The sequence below is a fragment of the Choristoneura fumiferana genome, chromosome 13 (genome assembly GCF_025370935.1).
Source record: "Choristoneura fumiferana chromosome 13, NRCan_CFum_1, whole genome shotgun sequence".
In the NCBI taxonomy this organism is placed as follows: domain Eukaryota; kingdom Metazoa; phylum Arthropoda; class Insecta; order Lepidoptera; family Tortricidae; genus Choristoneura; species Choristoneura fumiferana.
In genome coordinates this window covers 1,655,616-1,672,531 of record NC_133484.1, presented here as the reverse complement: position 1 = coordinate 1,672,531, position 16,916 = coordinate 1,655,616, and the positions used below count along the sequence as shown (strand labels likewise).

Sequence of the window (16,916 nt, the reverse complement as noted above, 5' to 3'; positions counted from 1 at the left end):
ATGTCTCTATAAAATAAATACATGTTTTTTTCATATTTTTCAGTTTTAAACTACTTCTTTTACAGGCAATCCATTTGTATGCGGAAAAAGAACGCTCTACATATATATATATTTATATTTATTTTATATATAGTCCTCCTCGCCGTATCCAGCGACAGCGACTCCGTTGTCCTTGTCCGGGTTGTGAAAAGCACGGATGTGGCACGCGAAACCGAACTTAGTCCGGAAAATTCGATCACATGGAGCGCAGTGAAGTTGTCTGGAACCGTTGTATGTGTAAGTGTAGGAGGGCCTTGGTCGCGTAACATGATAAGTTTACGACAATCTAATTTCAAGTCTAATATATCAACACCATTTAGGTAGAGTCGATAAGTAGGTTTAGCGTCATGTGTCTGTATTTTTTCTATATTTGTTTATGGCGTTAAATAAATGTATTTTATTTTTTTATTTTATTTATTCCTCTTAATGGCGGCCATAAGGCTTGGGCCAATGTCAGTTAAATTGAAGATAAATATATTCTTCTTATTCACGTTGTACGGTGATTGTAGTTTTTGCAACTTGATGGCAAAATTCCAGAAACCACGCGGAGACCACTTGCGCATTAAAAAATGTCAGACACGAGAGCAATATAGAATTTTGTGATCACTGTTCACTGTTAAGGTTAATCGCCGCATAAAACACTATCAAAATTATACTTCAACTAGCCAAAGAAGCAGAAATACCAAAATTAGATATCGTCTACATCCGCCATGTTCGAATGCTACAAATTGAATCCTCATGTATTTTCTTTCTTTCTTCTTTATTTATGACAGGTCAAAAAATGACATGAAAATTCCGCTCTCTGGTAATGACGTTTCACTGAGCGGTCATAATGCTCAACAATCCACCCAGAGAATGCCCAGAGATGAGATAAATAAAGTGTGAAACTGCATCATCATCATCATCATGTCAGCCGAAAGTCGTCCGCAATAAAGACATTTTGATTTTTTTTTTTGATTTTGAAACTCACGAGATCCCCTTGCCATTTTACTAAGGTATCCTTTAGCTATAACAATCGATCGATTTGCCCGTCAGTCGGTCGATTTAGCTGTCGTTGAATCGATCTGTTTGCCGATCTAGGACAAGCTGTTGCAACCGCCAATTTTCATAATGGAGGTATGCTAGATATTTTGCTGGTACCTAATTGTAGAGCCATTGTAAACGAGTTAAATAATACTTAGTGGCTTGATGAATGGGGCCTTGATGTTACTGTTATACTTAATATTATGTATGGTCTTATTTTGAGAGGAGGGTTGTGTCCAGCGGAATGGATGGATTATGTACGATGTCGTTGCGGATAAACAAAACAATAACGCAACGTCAGCGGTTTCTGTCACGTTTGCGATTGGTTAAATAACTAGGTACCAAAATTATCGCAAGCAAGACTGGTATTTTTTTAACAAACGATCATGTGGGTCACCTGATGCTAAGCAATCACCGCCACCCATGGAAACCTACAGCATTATTAGGATTGCGGGTGCGTTGCCGGTTAAAAGGGGAGGGGGATAGAGGAGGGGGAAGGGGGGAGGGAAGTTGGGCCTCCGGATCTCCCACTCGCCGTACGAAACACAGTATTCTGTGTTTACTGTTACGTTAAGCGGATTTCACGATACTATAACGCCATTTATTATTTAAGTGCCAGTGATCGCCCATCGCGCTCGTTCACTCGAACCAACTGAATCGTAGCCCCTGAGGAACCTTTTCGTAGAAAAAGTCGTAGTGAAATCGCGTTGCTTGACAAGGGGATTAATTATGGCACTTACTGTGAGAACGTTCTACGGGCGGTAAGGAATCAAATGGTTCGATTGTACATTCGCTTGTAGCCCAGCAGCAAAACTAGAGGAACTTAGAATTACGCACTCACTGCTCGCCAACTAGTTTTAAGCTCTACTCGCTTCTTGTTCATCGTTGGCGGTGGTAGAAGTGCCTAAGACACATTTCTCTCACATAGCAAATTCCCTGCCTAGATCAGAGCAGGATCCGCCCACCCGGAACCGTTGGCGGATGCGGTAAGATCTCTTAGATTTTAGAAGGTTGCAGAACCAAGTGGCGCAAATGGTAAATAGATGCCAAATGGAGTGATTATTAGTGCGATATGGTCGCGGATGCGGACATTATTAAATGGAAGCAGATAAATTACTACGGAAAATAGTTTCGAAGCAGGATTCATTAGCAAAATTAATCATACTCGTAGCGTAACGTCTTTAAGGAAGTGTTGTGTTTTGTGTTTACTGTATAGCAGTGGACACTGGACAATTTTATTTTCATACACCCATGGGCACATTGCTCGCATGACTGATGGCCGATGGGGTCAGAAGGTTCTCGAATGACGTCCGTAGACCGGGAGACAAGTTGTCGGGTAGGCCTCCAACAAGACGGCGCAATAAGCAATAAGACTGAGTGGAGAGCCTTGGGGGAGGCCTGTGTTCAGCAGTGGACGTCTTTCGGCTGTCATGATAATGATGCCTCATGGGCAAGAAGTCAGCGTCAGTAATAAAGCGCTCCAGTAATTTAAACACCATTAACTATTAAACTTTAATGGTCATAAAATTAATTCGCGTTATTTTATCAAGTGAACGAATTAAATAGATGGGTCAGGGCAAAACCGACTCCGCTGGCTTAGGTTCTGGAGGTTAAGACCCAATCCGCACTGGGCCCGCGTGGGAACTATAGCCTAAGCCCTCTCATTCTGAAAGGAGGCCTTTTCTCTGCAGTGGGACGTATATATACTAGGATGATGATATTAAGTACATATAATATTTCGATCTAACAAGGAACCAATTTATCCTCATACAAAATCCACAGTTGCGTTTTGTCAACTCATAAAAACTAAGTCATGGTGTTGAATAGCTTTTATCACTTCCTTGTGACCTTATCAGAGCTATGGTTACATGTCGGATCCTTCAATTTCAAAATCACGACCAAATCCTGACACGCCATATTTCAGAAAGTGACCTTCTCCGTCCGTCGTGACATACGAATCTAGCGTAATTATAACTAATCGATGCCAAATAGTTATGTTTAATTGTATGAGATTATAAATTACTGTCTTTTGTTCTTGACTAAGTCCGTGCTCATATGTCTAGGAATCCGTGGGTGTATGAAAATACTAGCTGTTGTCTGGGGCTTTGTTTGCGATGAATTTATGTATAGGTAATAAATAAATAAATAAATAAATAAATATCACGGGACAATTCACACCAATTGACCTAGTCCCAAAGTAAGCTTAGCAAAGCTTGTGTTATGTACTAAGCAACGGATAATATAATTATATAGATAGATACATACTTAAATACATATTAAACACCCAAGACCCGAGAACAAACATTCGTATTCATACAAATATCTGCCCCGACACGGGAATCGAACCCGGGACCTCAAGCTTTGTAGTCAGGTTCTCTAACCACTAGGCCATCTGGTCGTCAAATAGGTACGTATGTAAACTCTTTTTTGCACATAAAAATAAAATAAAAATAAATACAAATACACAGACAAGAGGCAAAGGCGAGCTTATCCGTACTAACCTAATAAAAAAACATTTTTAATACACGCTTTTTTTCTCACTGTACTTTTTTTTTTACTTTACTTGCATTGTCACCCAAACTACATTTGCATACCAAATTTCAAGTTGATGCCATTAACCGTTCAAACGTTTTGTCCTGCGGAGACGATCCTGGCTGGACTACCAAGATGTCACTACTAGATTATTGTATTGTCACGCGATTCACATAAGTATTCCAAATTTCAAGTCAATCAGATTGACTTTAAATTTGACCAACTTCCTTCCGTCCCTTCTTGGAAGTTGGTCAAATTTGACTTGCAAGATTTGATTACAGACAGACAGACAGACAATGGGACAGGTGAAACTAAATAAAAGCTTGTAAAAAGGGATCTCTTCCACCTAACCTAGTTAAGAGAAGACAATTTACGAGTATTAAGAAGAAGATAGGCAAACAGCTAAAATTACATGCGGTAAAGAGGAAAACAGAAATACTCAAAAGAAAAGGAAAATAAATAGAAAATTATATACGCGTTGGGGGTTAAAAAACAAATATTTTTTTTACAAAAGCGGACTCAGTCTCGCCTCAGGTGTCAGGTATCAGTTGGAAACGGTAAATTTTCCTGGATAAAAAAAACCCCGACATAAAAAAAACGCCAGCAAAAATAATAATAAAAACGCCCGAAAAAAAACGCCGCTAAAAAAGACAACTGAAAAGTAAAAAATAATTATGCACTACCTAGCTGTTGCCCGCGACTTTATCTGCGAAGAATTCGTTTAACCCTATCCCGCGGGGACTATGCTGATTTCCCGCAAAATAAGCCTAAGTCACGTATAATTATCTAGTAATATTTTTTTATCTAAGCGTCGTCGGTGTCAGGGGACCGCTAAGGTTAACAAAAACCTTAAGGTTAAGGGAAACTAAAGTACATTATGTTGAATTTTTAAAGTATCCAGGCGTCCATTAATTACGTGAGGTTTTTAAGGGGGGGAGGGGGTCAAGTAAAGTCTTTCCAAATCTCACATGGGGGAGAAGGGGGTTTTAAAAAATATCATGTTTTTTTTTTCAACAGAAAACCGTGTAAAATTGCGTGAAAGTAAAGTTTAGTAATTTAATTTGATTTTATGACAGTGATTTTAAACTACGGCAATATTCTCAAATCAAAAATACTAGTCTTTGCTACTCGTAAATAAAATTAATACAACAAATTATTTTTTGTATTTTTCTTATTTAAATCCAACGGGTTTACAGCCAAAACACATTTCAAAAAATCTCACGTGAGATTTGGGGAGGGAGGGAGGGCGGTGGAGTCAAAAAATAAAAAAAATGTGCCACGTAATTTATGGACGCCCCCTTAGTGCTTGTTATAGCCCAAATTGAATAAAGTTATTTTGACTTTGACATTGTAAGTCTTATTTAGTACCTATTAATACCTACAGTCTCCTCCAATTCCCCAAATTACACCGAGCGTTAATTCCAAAAAAAACTCAGTTAATTCTGCCCTTCTCTGGGGGGAGGGGGTGGCGGGGGCGGTCCGATCCATCACGCTGTCACATGCCATTAGAGGCTGGCGGGACGAGCAGACGAAAGTACGCGCAATTGTTAGAAAATATATCTAAAATCTAATAACACATCCTTCAAGCCCTTTATGTACAGGTACCTAGTGCCACGAGAGTTGAAGTGAAAGATTACACACACAGCTACATCAAAAACTGATTACATAAAAGGTGAATGAATTAAATGAATGTCAAAATCCTGCTGTTGTTACATGACGTCATGTTCTTGTGTGCGTGGCCTCAACTATGGCGGCACTACCTATATACGTGGCTTCTCTTCTTCTCTCAGTGTTTTGGTCCTCCGAGCAATGTTGACCATTGAGCCATGGGTTCTTTTGCACTACTGCAGGCACTGCAGCGCACACAAACAGAAAAATGTTTTGAATCTGAATCTAATCTTGATTGTGTGTGTTTGCAGTACCATGTAAAGTTTTTATCTATCTATTTATCAAAAAGTATTCGATCTCTAGCCAATCTAGATTGAATTTTACTATAGTTATTCTACTATTAGTGTTTACCCGCGCCTTTGCATGCGAAAACCATTAGATCTAGTAGTGGAATTAATATTCACGGACTTTACACTCACACACATACTCACTAACTTTTCGTATTTATAATATTAGTAGAATATTTTAAATTATAAAAATATTGAACGCGTATATTCGTTTTACTTATGTGTAGCTAAATGGATTTTGACGGAATTTAACACGCAGGTAGAGTATAACCAGGATTAAGAGATAGAATACTTTTTATCCCAAAAAATATAATGATAAACGAATTCTTCGCAGATGAAGTCATGGGTAATAGCTGTTTGTTATAAGTGAGAACAAGTGAGAAATCTGTTACAGAATTATAGCCTTTATTACCATTCTATTGGTTGATTCCTCAATGTGGAAACTACACTTACTCTATTATTCAATTACCAGCTTTCAACAGCAGAGTAGCATTAAAATAACACACTCGCGAATATTATCCTGTTTGTAGCCTGCGTCCCTTTTCTACTAGGTTAGTCAGAAGGAGAGCGCACATATAGCCGCACCTTAGGGTTAATTGGTCACGTACTTTCTCCTTGCCGTGCATAATATTTCGCACAAATAAACGTAAGCGGCAAATATTTCACAGCCGCCATACTTGAGACTAGCGCGAGCACGCGGTTTTGTCTATATAATGTTAATAGCTGTTAGGGTTCTTTATACATAATATAATTTAATTATTCGTAACATAGTTGTTCAGAACATGACGCCTTGTAGGTAAATACTGGGAACACAATAGTAGTTAATTACTAAATTCTACATTTAAAATAAAATAAATCTATTGATTGTTAATACCTACTATACTACGTTAACTTATAAAATGTAGGTATGATCATTTAAGAACTCATTGATGTAAAAAGCATTTTTTATTAAAAAATGTCTTTGAATACCTTAGCTTTTACCTTTTTGTTGCTTAGTACCCATAACACAGCCTTTGCTACGCTTACTTTGGGACTAGGTCAATTGGTGTGAATTGTCCCGTGATATTTATTTATTTAATACCTATATGTAACACTTTTAGCTACCTTTTACACAAGAACAAAAAGAAAGAAATAAAATTAAAAAAAAATCAAAAACCCTTCCTTCAAAAAACTTTAAATAAAAACTCTAAAACATAAAGGTCTGTATATCTTCCTGAGTCCTAACTTTTTTTTAACAAACTTAGTGCTTAAGACACCTAGACGTTTTGACCTGCTTTGTTATTTTGGATATTATTTCAAAATTCTTAGAATCTTTATTCCATGAACAATTTGTACTGCATAAAGTACGGTCAAGAGCATAAATATACCTACGTTACGGTTACCAAGGCCTAAAAATATATATAGGTACCTACACCTTTATGCCACTAAACATAAGGTCGATGTATAGGTACATATTTTGACGCTGTGGCTGTATATATTTTTGCATTCGACTGTTGTACATTCCGGCGTTATTATTAGTGTTAATTGGTCCTTTATATTTTAATAGGGCTCATGAGTCTAGACCTCTGAAACTCCAACTTCAACACTCGGTACTCATTAAAAAAAAATAGTTACTGGGAGTTCTAGACTACAACACTTGTTTATTCCATTTTTGTTTTTATTGAAAGTTTTTTTACGACCGTCAGCTTTTTTCTAGCCTTAGTCCCGAAATTAACGAAAATATATATTCTAACGTTATTTTCATTTGACATGGTACCCGTGTACTCATCTACGCTTATTCTCCGCGATTGTTCTGCGAACATGCTGATCCATCAAAACTTTGAGCTGCTGTCAAAACTCTTGCCAACAGTTTAGCGTTAACGGCTCTGTTGTAAGGTGCTCATTAACTTACAAGCATTTGTATTTGTTAACACGATAAGTTTAAACAAACACGGGGTTAAGTTAAAACTTTTAAGTCGCTACAGTCAGACGACCAGATGGCCAAATGGTTAGGAACTTGACTATGAACCTTGAGTTCTCGGGTTCGATCCCCGGCCGGGGCAGGTATTTGTATGAATAATACGAATGTTTGCTTTTGGGTCTTGGATGTTTAAAAATGTATTTAAGTATGTATTTATCCATATAAGTATGTTTATCCGTTGCCTAGTATCCATAGTACAAGTGCCTCTATCTAACTCCAAATTCTATGTATATTCTTATACTGTCCAGGCTATTCGGTTGTGGAACTCCTTACCGATTGACTTACGACGCGCAAAGTCTTTGTCACTATTTAAATCTATGCATAGATGAGAGTGTATAATCTATGCTTAAGGAGCACTATCTGTCATCTTGTAATTATTAGCCTTATTATAATTTATTTATTTATTTGTTGCTGTTTATCTCACTACCTATATTTATTTTGGACGTATATTATATGTACGATATAACTATGTATGTATTCGTAGATGTATTGCTGTTACGTTTAAATTTTCTGATCTACTTTTGATGCACCACCTGTTGAAAACTAGTCCTTCCTTCTTTCTGTAAAAAAGGTTGCGTGGAAGAGATCGCTCTTAAGCGATAAGGCCGCCTATTGCTCACCTTGTAATTTTTTTTTCTCTGTGTATCTATTTTCTGTATCGCTTACTATGTCTGGTGTACAATAAAGTCTTTGTATTGTATTGTATTGTACAAGCTTTGCTTAGTTTGTGACAAGGTCAATTGGCGTCAAGTGTCCCATGTTATTTTATTTTTATTTTTACAGTATTGACAGAGTGGTCGGCGGATGAGAGTCAGCAGTGAACCTTCGTGACTTTCTTGGGAAAATAGTGTGGTGCCCTTTGCCTTCCACACAGCAGTGCAAAAGGGAAAGAGTGTCACCCGGAGAACGTAGTTGGCAATAGATCCTTATCATCCCCAATGAAATTTGGCGTAGGCAAGACAAATTTCTGATGGCTTTGTGATATGGCACACCACGCATTAGATGACGGATGTTTAAAGGTCACAGCTCATTAGAGCCACCGGCACCCGAACACACCGCCTCGACTTTCGGCGTCCACTCGTTGTCGACAGGTGGTCCACGGGTGGACGCCGTGTTGACGAGTGGACCTCGCGTGCTCCACGAATTTCCTAGTAGCCACTATGGCGGCGAGCAGCGGGCTGTCACCGAGTGGTCCACTGACAGTGAGGTGATCCGGTGACGCTACGGAGTTGATGTAGTGAGCGCATGCCCATACAAATCCATATGAAGAATACTAACCGCTCGAGGCGAGCTGGTGCTGGTCGGGTGCCGGGTGGCTGTTAGCAAAAAAACGAGACTTTCGAGGTGCGAGGCCCCTCAGACCGCGAGGCCGTGGGCGGTGGGCCACGTCGCCCACGCCTAGCGACGCCTCTGATCCCCATAAGACCCTTTAGTCGCCTTTAACGACATTTCTGCTACAGGAAGATAATGGAGAGATTAGTTCGTCCCATTTTGAAACGTCTACGCTTAACAAACTTGTAATCTGTGCTATTCTTATTTAGACTTGTTTTTGTTTGACGAACTAATATAAGAAAATGAAAAATATGTCTAGGTATACTTACTGACATCTTTGCAAAACTTTGCCATGGATAGGTGCAAGAAACACATCGCATTAAAAATAAATTTTGTGACAATACAGTCAAAAAGACAGATCTTTCTGTTTTTTTTAATGTAGTTACATTAAAAAAAAAATTTACAGCACAATTTGTGAATGGCATTTTAATACAGACAGACATTGCTTGATAATTCGGCCCAAAACTCTGGTTCTAAAGTCGTTTCAGACAAAGTTACAATTAAAACTCATCGTAATTAACCTCATCATATCAGCTGTAGTGCAGCACGTCCACTGTTGGACCTCAATTCATCGTCAGCCCGCGGCTTTAACGGGTCATCTGCCCATCTCGTTAGCGCTTGCCGATTCGCTCTCTGAATTCGAGAACTTTTCACAATTGGCACTAATAAAAAAACATTATAGGTGCCTACACATAAAACCATTATACAATACAAGATCCCAGAATTTTATAAAATAATGTTATTCCGCTTCGAATTTGGTATTATTACCAACACGTGCGCGTGTGTCGTTCTCAAAATCTGTCTCCGCCATGATGGATCGCCGCACCCGAATTATTTTTATTTCTATATCGAAGATTGACGTTTTCGTTACTTTTTTTTTCACCAAATGGGACGTTAACATTGTACGAAAAATGGAATTTTTGGGGAAAAAATGTAAACTGTAATTCGTACCTATATTGAAGCTTTGAAGGGTGCTTATCGGTACATTGTGTTTTAGGGGACCCTTTTCCTTTAGCCTCCGTGCCACCTCGGTAATAATAAATAAGAGTTGAGAACGTAAGATCAAAACATCTAAATTGTATCAATTTATACAACATACTAAGTAGATCTAAGTTTATCTATTTGTACCACACAAATAGCAAAGACATTATCACTTTGTGCAAGTATTTTGAATGGAGAACATTTCAACTAATTTAACGCTCTGGAAGATACTGTTCATAAAGGTAAATTTACATTTACATATTTATATCTAAATGAGAAGAGGTTTTAAATACCTATACATAGTTTTATATATGACACGTATGAATGCCTCGTAATATACCAACTTGGAATTTAAAAAATCATTCTTTTTTTTGTAAAAAAGTGCGATTTTGACTAAATGTCGCTTTTGTTCTCTAGACAATGCTTCACGAAAGAATAAATAAACCACGTACTTACTTATTAATATTCACTATTCGAAGGTTTAACACACTTAGGACCCGTTTCAACAGTTGTCGACTAACTTTAAGTGCGTATATCAGTGATGCCGTCACGGGTTTGCGAGTGTCATAAACAATCTCGGCATTAGCTTATCTGACACTTCAATTAGACAAGTTTTGTAATACTTACAGTTATTACGCATTTATTACAATATCCACTCCACACAGATAAATTTCCAGTCCCAGAGACGCAAGTTCACGGGTCGTTGAATTGCTTCGCAGATGGGAACTGTTTCCCTGGATTGAAATGCTCGTCGCGAACAAAGTGGGTGGCTGTTTCTTGATTGAGTAAGGACCACTTGCGTAGGGCAAATGCACTTGCACTTGTCTAGGGTTAAAATTCAATCGTTAACCCTAGGTTAGCAGTTAGCTCGGAGTTGTATAGTTAAGTCTGGTCTGGGCAAGTTTGCCATGGTGAACAATTGTTTTGCTCTAAGGATGAGCTGTGGTGTAAGGATGTGTGAAGATATCAGTATTATAGAATTTTGAGTCGGTAGCCCAACATCCTGGGGTGGGCACGGCCCACCCGGCGCCCCTCTATAATACGCCTATGGAACAATAAATAAACGTTTTATCTATCTTTACATAGCATAAAATAAAGTAACTCCCCGCCGTCTTTCCGCTTAGATTTTTTAAACTTAGCGACGGATTTAAATGTGATGTTAGAGGTTTGCGTTTTTTTTTTTGGAGTTTTTAAAATTTTTACAGATGCAGAAGTTCCGCAGCGCACGTATCTGAATATCGATAGACAAAATATCGACGGGCAAAATATCGAACCTAACCTATCCTACTTTCGACATTTTGATCTTCGACTTTTTAACGTTAGATATATAATTTTAGAATTCAGATACGTCACCGTTCCGCAGCTACAGAACCGGAGAACAGTTCCATGCAACCCTACATACGAAAGCGATATAAACAATCGTAAGCCAAGCTCTATTTCCCAAGGCTGCCCCGGCGATCCATCAAGCTGTCACCGCATTGTTGCTGGATGTCTCTATTGCCGATTTTATTTTTGGGATTTTTGCTAAGCTACATTACAAAGGAAAAATAAAACTTTAGCTGCTTTTTCTGCTTTCGCCTCTCCCATTTAGACGACCAGATGGCCTAGTGGTTAGAGAACCTGACTGCGAAGCTTGAGGTCCCGGGTTCGATTCCCGTGTCGGGGCAGATATTTGTATGAAAAATACGAATGTTTGTTCTCGGGTCTTGGGTGTTTACTATGTATTTAAGTATGTATCTATCTATATAATTATATTTATCCGTTGCTTAGTAGGTAAGTATCCATAACACAAGCTTTGCTAAGCTTACTTTGGGACTAGGTCAATTGGTGTGAATTGTCCCGTGATATTTATTTATTTATTTATTGATGCGATCTGTGTTATCTTAATGTTTTGTTTGTGTCATCATCATCATCATGTCAGCCGAAAGACGTCCACTGCTGGACATAGCCTCCCCAAGGCTCTCCACTCAGACCGGTTGTGCTTTCGCATCCACCGCGATCCCGCGATCTTAATCAGGTCGTCGCTCCATCTTGTTGGAGGCCTACCGACAGCTCGTCTCCCGGTCCGCGGTTTGTTTGTGTACCTAAGTCTATTTTCAACAAGTACTCCGTTCAGAATCTGACCACCGTTCAGAAACTGCTTATGTTAGTTAGCTTACCTATGCCAATTACTTTCCGCCAAGTTTCTTGCGGCACATTCTTTTTGGCAATGATGGTACTTAGATATATTAAGGGAACATTCAACAGGTTAAACGAAGTTAATTTCTCCAAGACGACCGGATGGCTAAGTGGTTAGAGCACCTCACTACGAAGCCTGAGGTCCTGGGTTCGAATCCCGGCCGGGGCAGATATTTTTGTGAATAACACGAATGTTGTTCTCGGGTCTTGGATGTTTAATAAGTATTTAAGTATGTATTTATCTATATAAGTATGTTTATCCGTTGCCTAGTATCATAGTACAAGCTTGGCTTAGTTTGGGACTAGGTCAAATTGGTGTCAATGTCCCATGATATTTATTTATTTAAGACACTAGTGGCCTACTACTTTTTAAAAGGTACCTAGTCAAAAATTAAGGCAGGTAATTAGGTAATTCTGCGCGGTAAAACAATGTAAGTAAGCATTCTTTATTTATAAAATTTATTTAGTCCGTTCCGCAACTATAGTGTTTTTTCACACATTATTTAGCAAAAGAAAGTAAAAAATATATAGGTACTTTTTTGATGTATCTCTTGTGCGTCCCTACTAACTGCCTACCTACTGTCTTTCGTTGGTATAAATAGTTAATTGTGAGTATTACATTTATTAACAAAATTTCAAATCAAATATCTATTTGCTAATAATTATTTTCAAAAAGCGGTAAATATTTGCTGAGTATTTATCAAACCAGAAATTAATTTAAACATGCGCAATAAGGCAGACAACGCCATCTATCGGTGGCAGTAAGGTAACGGGGACAGAATAGCTAAAGAGTTCTTTGGGTAGCTTCATTAGCTAACTTTATAATCAGTTGTTTTATAATTTAGACGACCAGATGGCCTAGTGGTTAGAGAACCTGACTACGAAGCTTGAGGTCCCGGGTTCGATTCCCGTGTCGGGGCAGATATTTGTATGAAAAATACGAATGTTTGTTCTCGGGTCTTGGGTGTTTAATATGTATTTAAGTATGTATCTATCTATATAATTATATTTATCCGTTGCTTAGTACCCATAACACAAGCTTTGCTAAGCTTACTTTGGGACTAGGTCAATTGGTGTGAATTGTCCCGTGATATTTATTTTTTTATTTATTTATTTATAATGGCGCGACTGTTATTATGTGTTGTTCTATTTATTTAATATAAGAAAAGGACGGATAGTTCGTGAGCTTTTTCCTGTGTAGGTTCTAGGATTCGTGGAAAAATAAATATTGTAATAATGTCCTTTTAGTCGATTGCGACTTGAGCTCACAGCTCGCTTAAAATTTCAGTGCATAGAGAGTTCTCGCTTGCAATAGAGCTATTGTGGCCGAAACAAGGGAGCTCTAAAATTTATTTAATATTTCACGAGAGGAAAGCCGCGGATAAAAATAAACACCAGAATTTCCTAACATTTTTATTAAATAACATTATCTATATTCTCCATTCACAGTACACGCATAGCTCGGAAACATCTCAGTGGCTGACGGAGGCAGTAATCGCCAAAGATTTGAAATGTACAAAATAAATTAATAAAATATAATTATTTACAATAAAAGCCGCAGTGGAGTATGGCGGAGATTCCCTGTCTTACTGGCTCTGTGCTTGAGCGATTCTGAAAAAAGAAACGATAAGTTACACAATGACACAGATACATACACACTATCAAAATTATTGACATTTAGAGGGCTAAAAGACAGGCGAAATATCGCTAGATGGCGTTAGTATCGTGGGTTTTTTGACGTTACGGTCTTGCTTGCCATCGGGTTATTTAGTTATTAGCCAATAGTTAATATAACTGCAATTTTCTGCCGTCAGAGTGCAGCACTAGCACAAAACCGTGAACAGTTTTTCATAAGATCATAATTATTTCAATAAAATTTTCAGAAATATAGCACTGCCGTTACTATCGATGTAAATATCATGTTATTTTGTTACTAATAAATATATCTCGATTTCTATAGCTACTAATACTCTTTGCTCATGATCTGTCATGGCGACAAAATTTTGTTTGCGCTAGTGTCGCCCCCTGCGCAGAGCTTTACGATACTAACGCCATCTAGCGATATTTCACCTGTCTTTTAGCCATCATTGTTAGTAAAAATGTGTGTGTGTTTTATGTGTTTAGTTTTAAATGGGTCCCACTGAAAAACAGCGTTGCGCTTGCCGCAACATTATGGCGAGTTCAGCCCAATGAGGGCTATCGTTTTTTGTCTCACAAGATGGCGCACTGTTGCGTGAGGTTTTCAAGTATGGCTTTCAAAGTCTGTTATTACGGGCGTGAAAACAAAGTTTAGATTAAAACCGTACCATAAAAATAATCGAGCATGCCACAGTGTTGCATAGTCCCCGTTTTATTCGGAAAAAGGGAGGACAAAGGTTTCCGAAAGACAAAACTGTCTCAAAACACAGACATTCATTGCCCCGGAACGCATATTTGCCATATTATTGCCAAAATATTCACAAAATTATTCTAATTATAAATAAACCCGCGTAGCTCAACCAAAAACTATGAGATTTGACATTTCGGAGACCTCACGCTACACTAGCGCCTCTAGTTGCGAATTCATACGCGATAGCCCTCATTCATACTAGTGTACGAGTACATACGTGGATAGTGCCACGACAGTTGAATCGAATGATTACACACACAGCTACAGAAAGAACTAATCGCACAAAAGGACAAGCCAATAAAAAACAAAAACATAACTTGTAAAAAAAAACAAGTATCGCAACTCAGTTCTTCTACCGTAAGAAGTTGTGAGATCCATGTAATACCAAGTCGGTTAATTTATTCAGTCCCTATTTAAGGGTCCTTCTGTCTTAAGTTATTTATTACGTAATTAGCTAACCTAACATCTTATAGTGACCGTATCAATATTAAAAATCCCTTATGTTTTAAATAAATAGATTGATTTGGTCATCGCATAAAAACACAATGTAACTCACAAGTATTTAATCCTACTAATATTATAAATGTGAAAGTTTGTTGAGTGAGTGAGTGAGTGAGTGAGTGAGTATGTTTGTTACTTCTTCACGCTGAAACGGCTGGCCGCATTTGGAGGAAATTTGGCAAAAAGTTAGTTTACAACCTGCATTAAAACATAGGATACTTTTTATCCCGATATTCTCACGCGATAGGGATAAAATCTCTAAATAACAACTGCTGGGCTTAGAGTTATGAAACTTGGTATGTAGGAGGACGTCTAGAGCAACACATAGGCTACTTTTTATCCCGATATTCCCATGGGATAGGGATAAAACATTGAAATAACCACCGCTGGGTTTAGAGTCATGAAATTTGGAATGGGTGTTTTAATTTAACGATAAATTAAACCACGATTTAATTTTAGGGAATTCCCACGAAAATTTAATTAAATCCCGGAATTTCAATTCAACTGCTGTATCTAATGATATACGCGTGCAAAGCCGCGGGTCAACGCAAGTGCATATTAAATTAGATTGTTTAGTGCAAAAGAGCGGCACGCGGCTGTGTGTGTAGTAATCATTCACATCAGTCTCGTGGCACTCCTATATTACATTTTTATTTTTCTGTGTATCGAGTATGTGTAAAAATAGCATTATTACGAGCGCCATCTAGCGTATAACACAACATTGCTACATAGTTCAAAAGCAGTGTTTTCCAAACCGTATTGGCGTTATTTCTTGAGTTGTGAATTGTTTAAAGTGTGTTTATATTTCATTACAGTTGTTACGTTGAATGCTAGTAAAACTAACTGATTCTGACCGATACAGCTATCTTATCAACTATTGTATCTACCTAATACTACAATCGCGTTAACTACCTATCCAATTTGAAAATAAAAATTAATCAAAGAAAAAAAAAACAACGCTGCTTACTTATCTTTTAACTTTGCCGCATGAGTTTTCGAGTCAATGGGGTCACACACAACGCGGTTACGAGTTTGAAAAACATTGTTTTAAACCATTGCTACAGCGATGTGATATTAACGCCATCTAGTTACAATCTTCGTCACTTCCTTGTCCTAGCAACGCAACATCTTATCCTATGACGAAGCTTGAAGTGTGCTACTCTTGAGCACTTGTGCCATCTAGTAACAAAAGTAGCAACTGCTTGTTAGATAGTACGCAGCGGGCACAGCAGTACGACAAAAGTGTCAGAGACGAGTACGACATGCGACCGCGTCCAGTTCGCGCGACCCGCTGCTATGAACTTAGTTGCACGACGGGGTCGGTTGCATCCATCAGTGCTTTATAATAATTGATACTAAGGGGCTGTTTCACCATCCATTGATAAGTGTTAGCTGACGGTTAATGTGATGCCGTCTATTAGAACAAAGCAAATAGAGACGGCATCACATTTAACCGTCAGTTAACACTAATAATCAATGGATGGTGAAACAGCCCCTAAGCAGTGGGTCGAGCGAACCGGTTGCGGTCGTGTACGCTGTCGCCGATCGCTATGGGAATGCTACCTTAAAGGTACGCACGCACCATGCGCTAAGCCGCGCGGTTTTGGCGTGCCGTCCCCCTTCAAAGTTTCGCTTGAGAAAGAGGCGGCATGCTCAAACCGCACGGTTAGCCCCATAGTGCGTACATTACATAGCCTATGGCATAGACACGCGAGCGCCGACTACTCACAAAACAACCAAATTTACCAGCGCCATCTAGTTCGATCTCATTTATTCTGCAGTAACCTAGCGAAGCGGCAGCCCACATCTACATGATAAGCGCACGCCATCTAGCGGAAACTGTGAGGAACTACTTACTTGTTGGATAGTACGGCGGAGACGGCACCAACGACGGTGTCGGGGCGAGGTATCGCGAGCAGCTCTAGACTGCGGGTGTAAGGCATGGGCACGTCGGCGCCGGTCACTCGCCAGGCGGGCGCGTCCAACTCGAAGAAAGTGGGGGATTCCATGACGCGGGCGCAAATCT

General features: G+C 38.8%; 1 protein-coding gene across 1 annotated transcript; it reads right to left on the bottom strand.

The window, feature by feature from the left end:
• Nucleotides 1-13,399: 13,399 nt before the first annotated feature.
• On the bottom strand, nucleotides 13,400-16,910 carry LOC141434321 (pyruvate dehydrogenase E1 component subunit beta, mitochondrial-like). The gene is made up of 2 exons (XM_074096730.1): nucleotides 16,748-16,910; nucleotides 13,400-13,611 (listed from the first exon to the last, which is right to left on the bottom strand). The coding sequence occupies exons 1-2, from the start codon at nucleotides 16,897-16,899 to the stop codon at nucleotides 13,587-13,589; spliced, it is 177 nt and encodes a 58-aa protein (XP_073952831.1). The 5' UTR covers nucleotides 16,900-16,910; the 3' UTR covers nucleotides 13,400-13,586.
• Nucleotides 16,911-16,916: the final 6 nt, after the last annotated feature.

Coding starts and splice junctions, on each gene's coding strand:
- LOC141434321 (XM_074096730.1), bottom strand. CDS start 16,899: ATGGAATCCCCCACTTTCTTCGAGTTGGACGCGCCCGCCTGGCGAGTG. Junction 13,612..16,747: donor TCCGCCGTACTATCCAACAA/GTAAGTAGTTCC, acceptor TTCTTTTTTCAG/AATCGCTCAAGCACAGAGCC.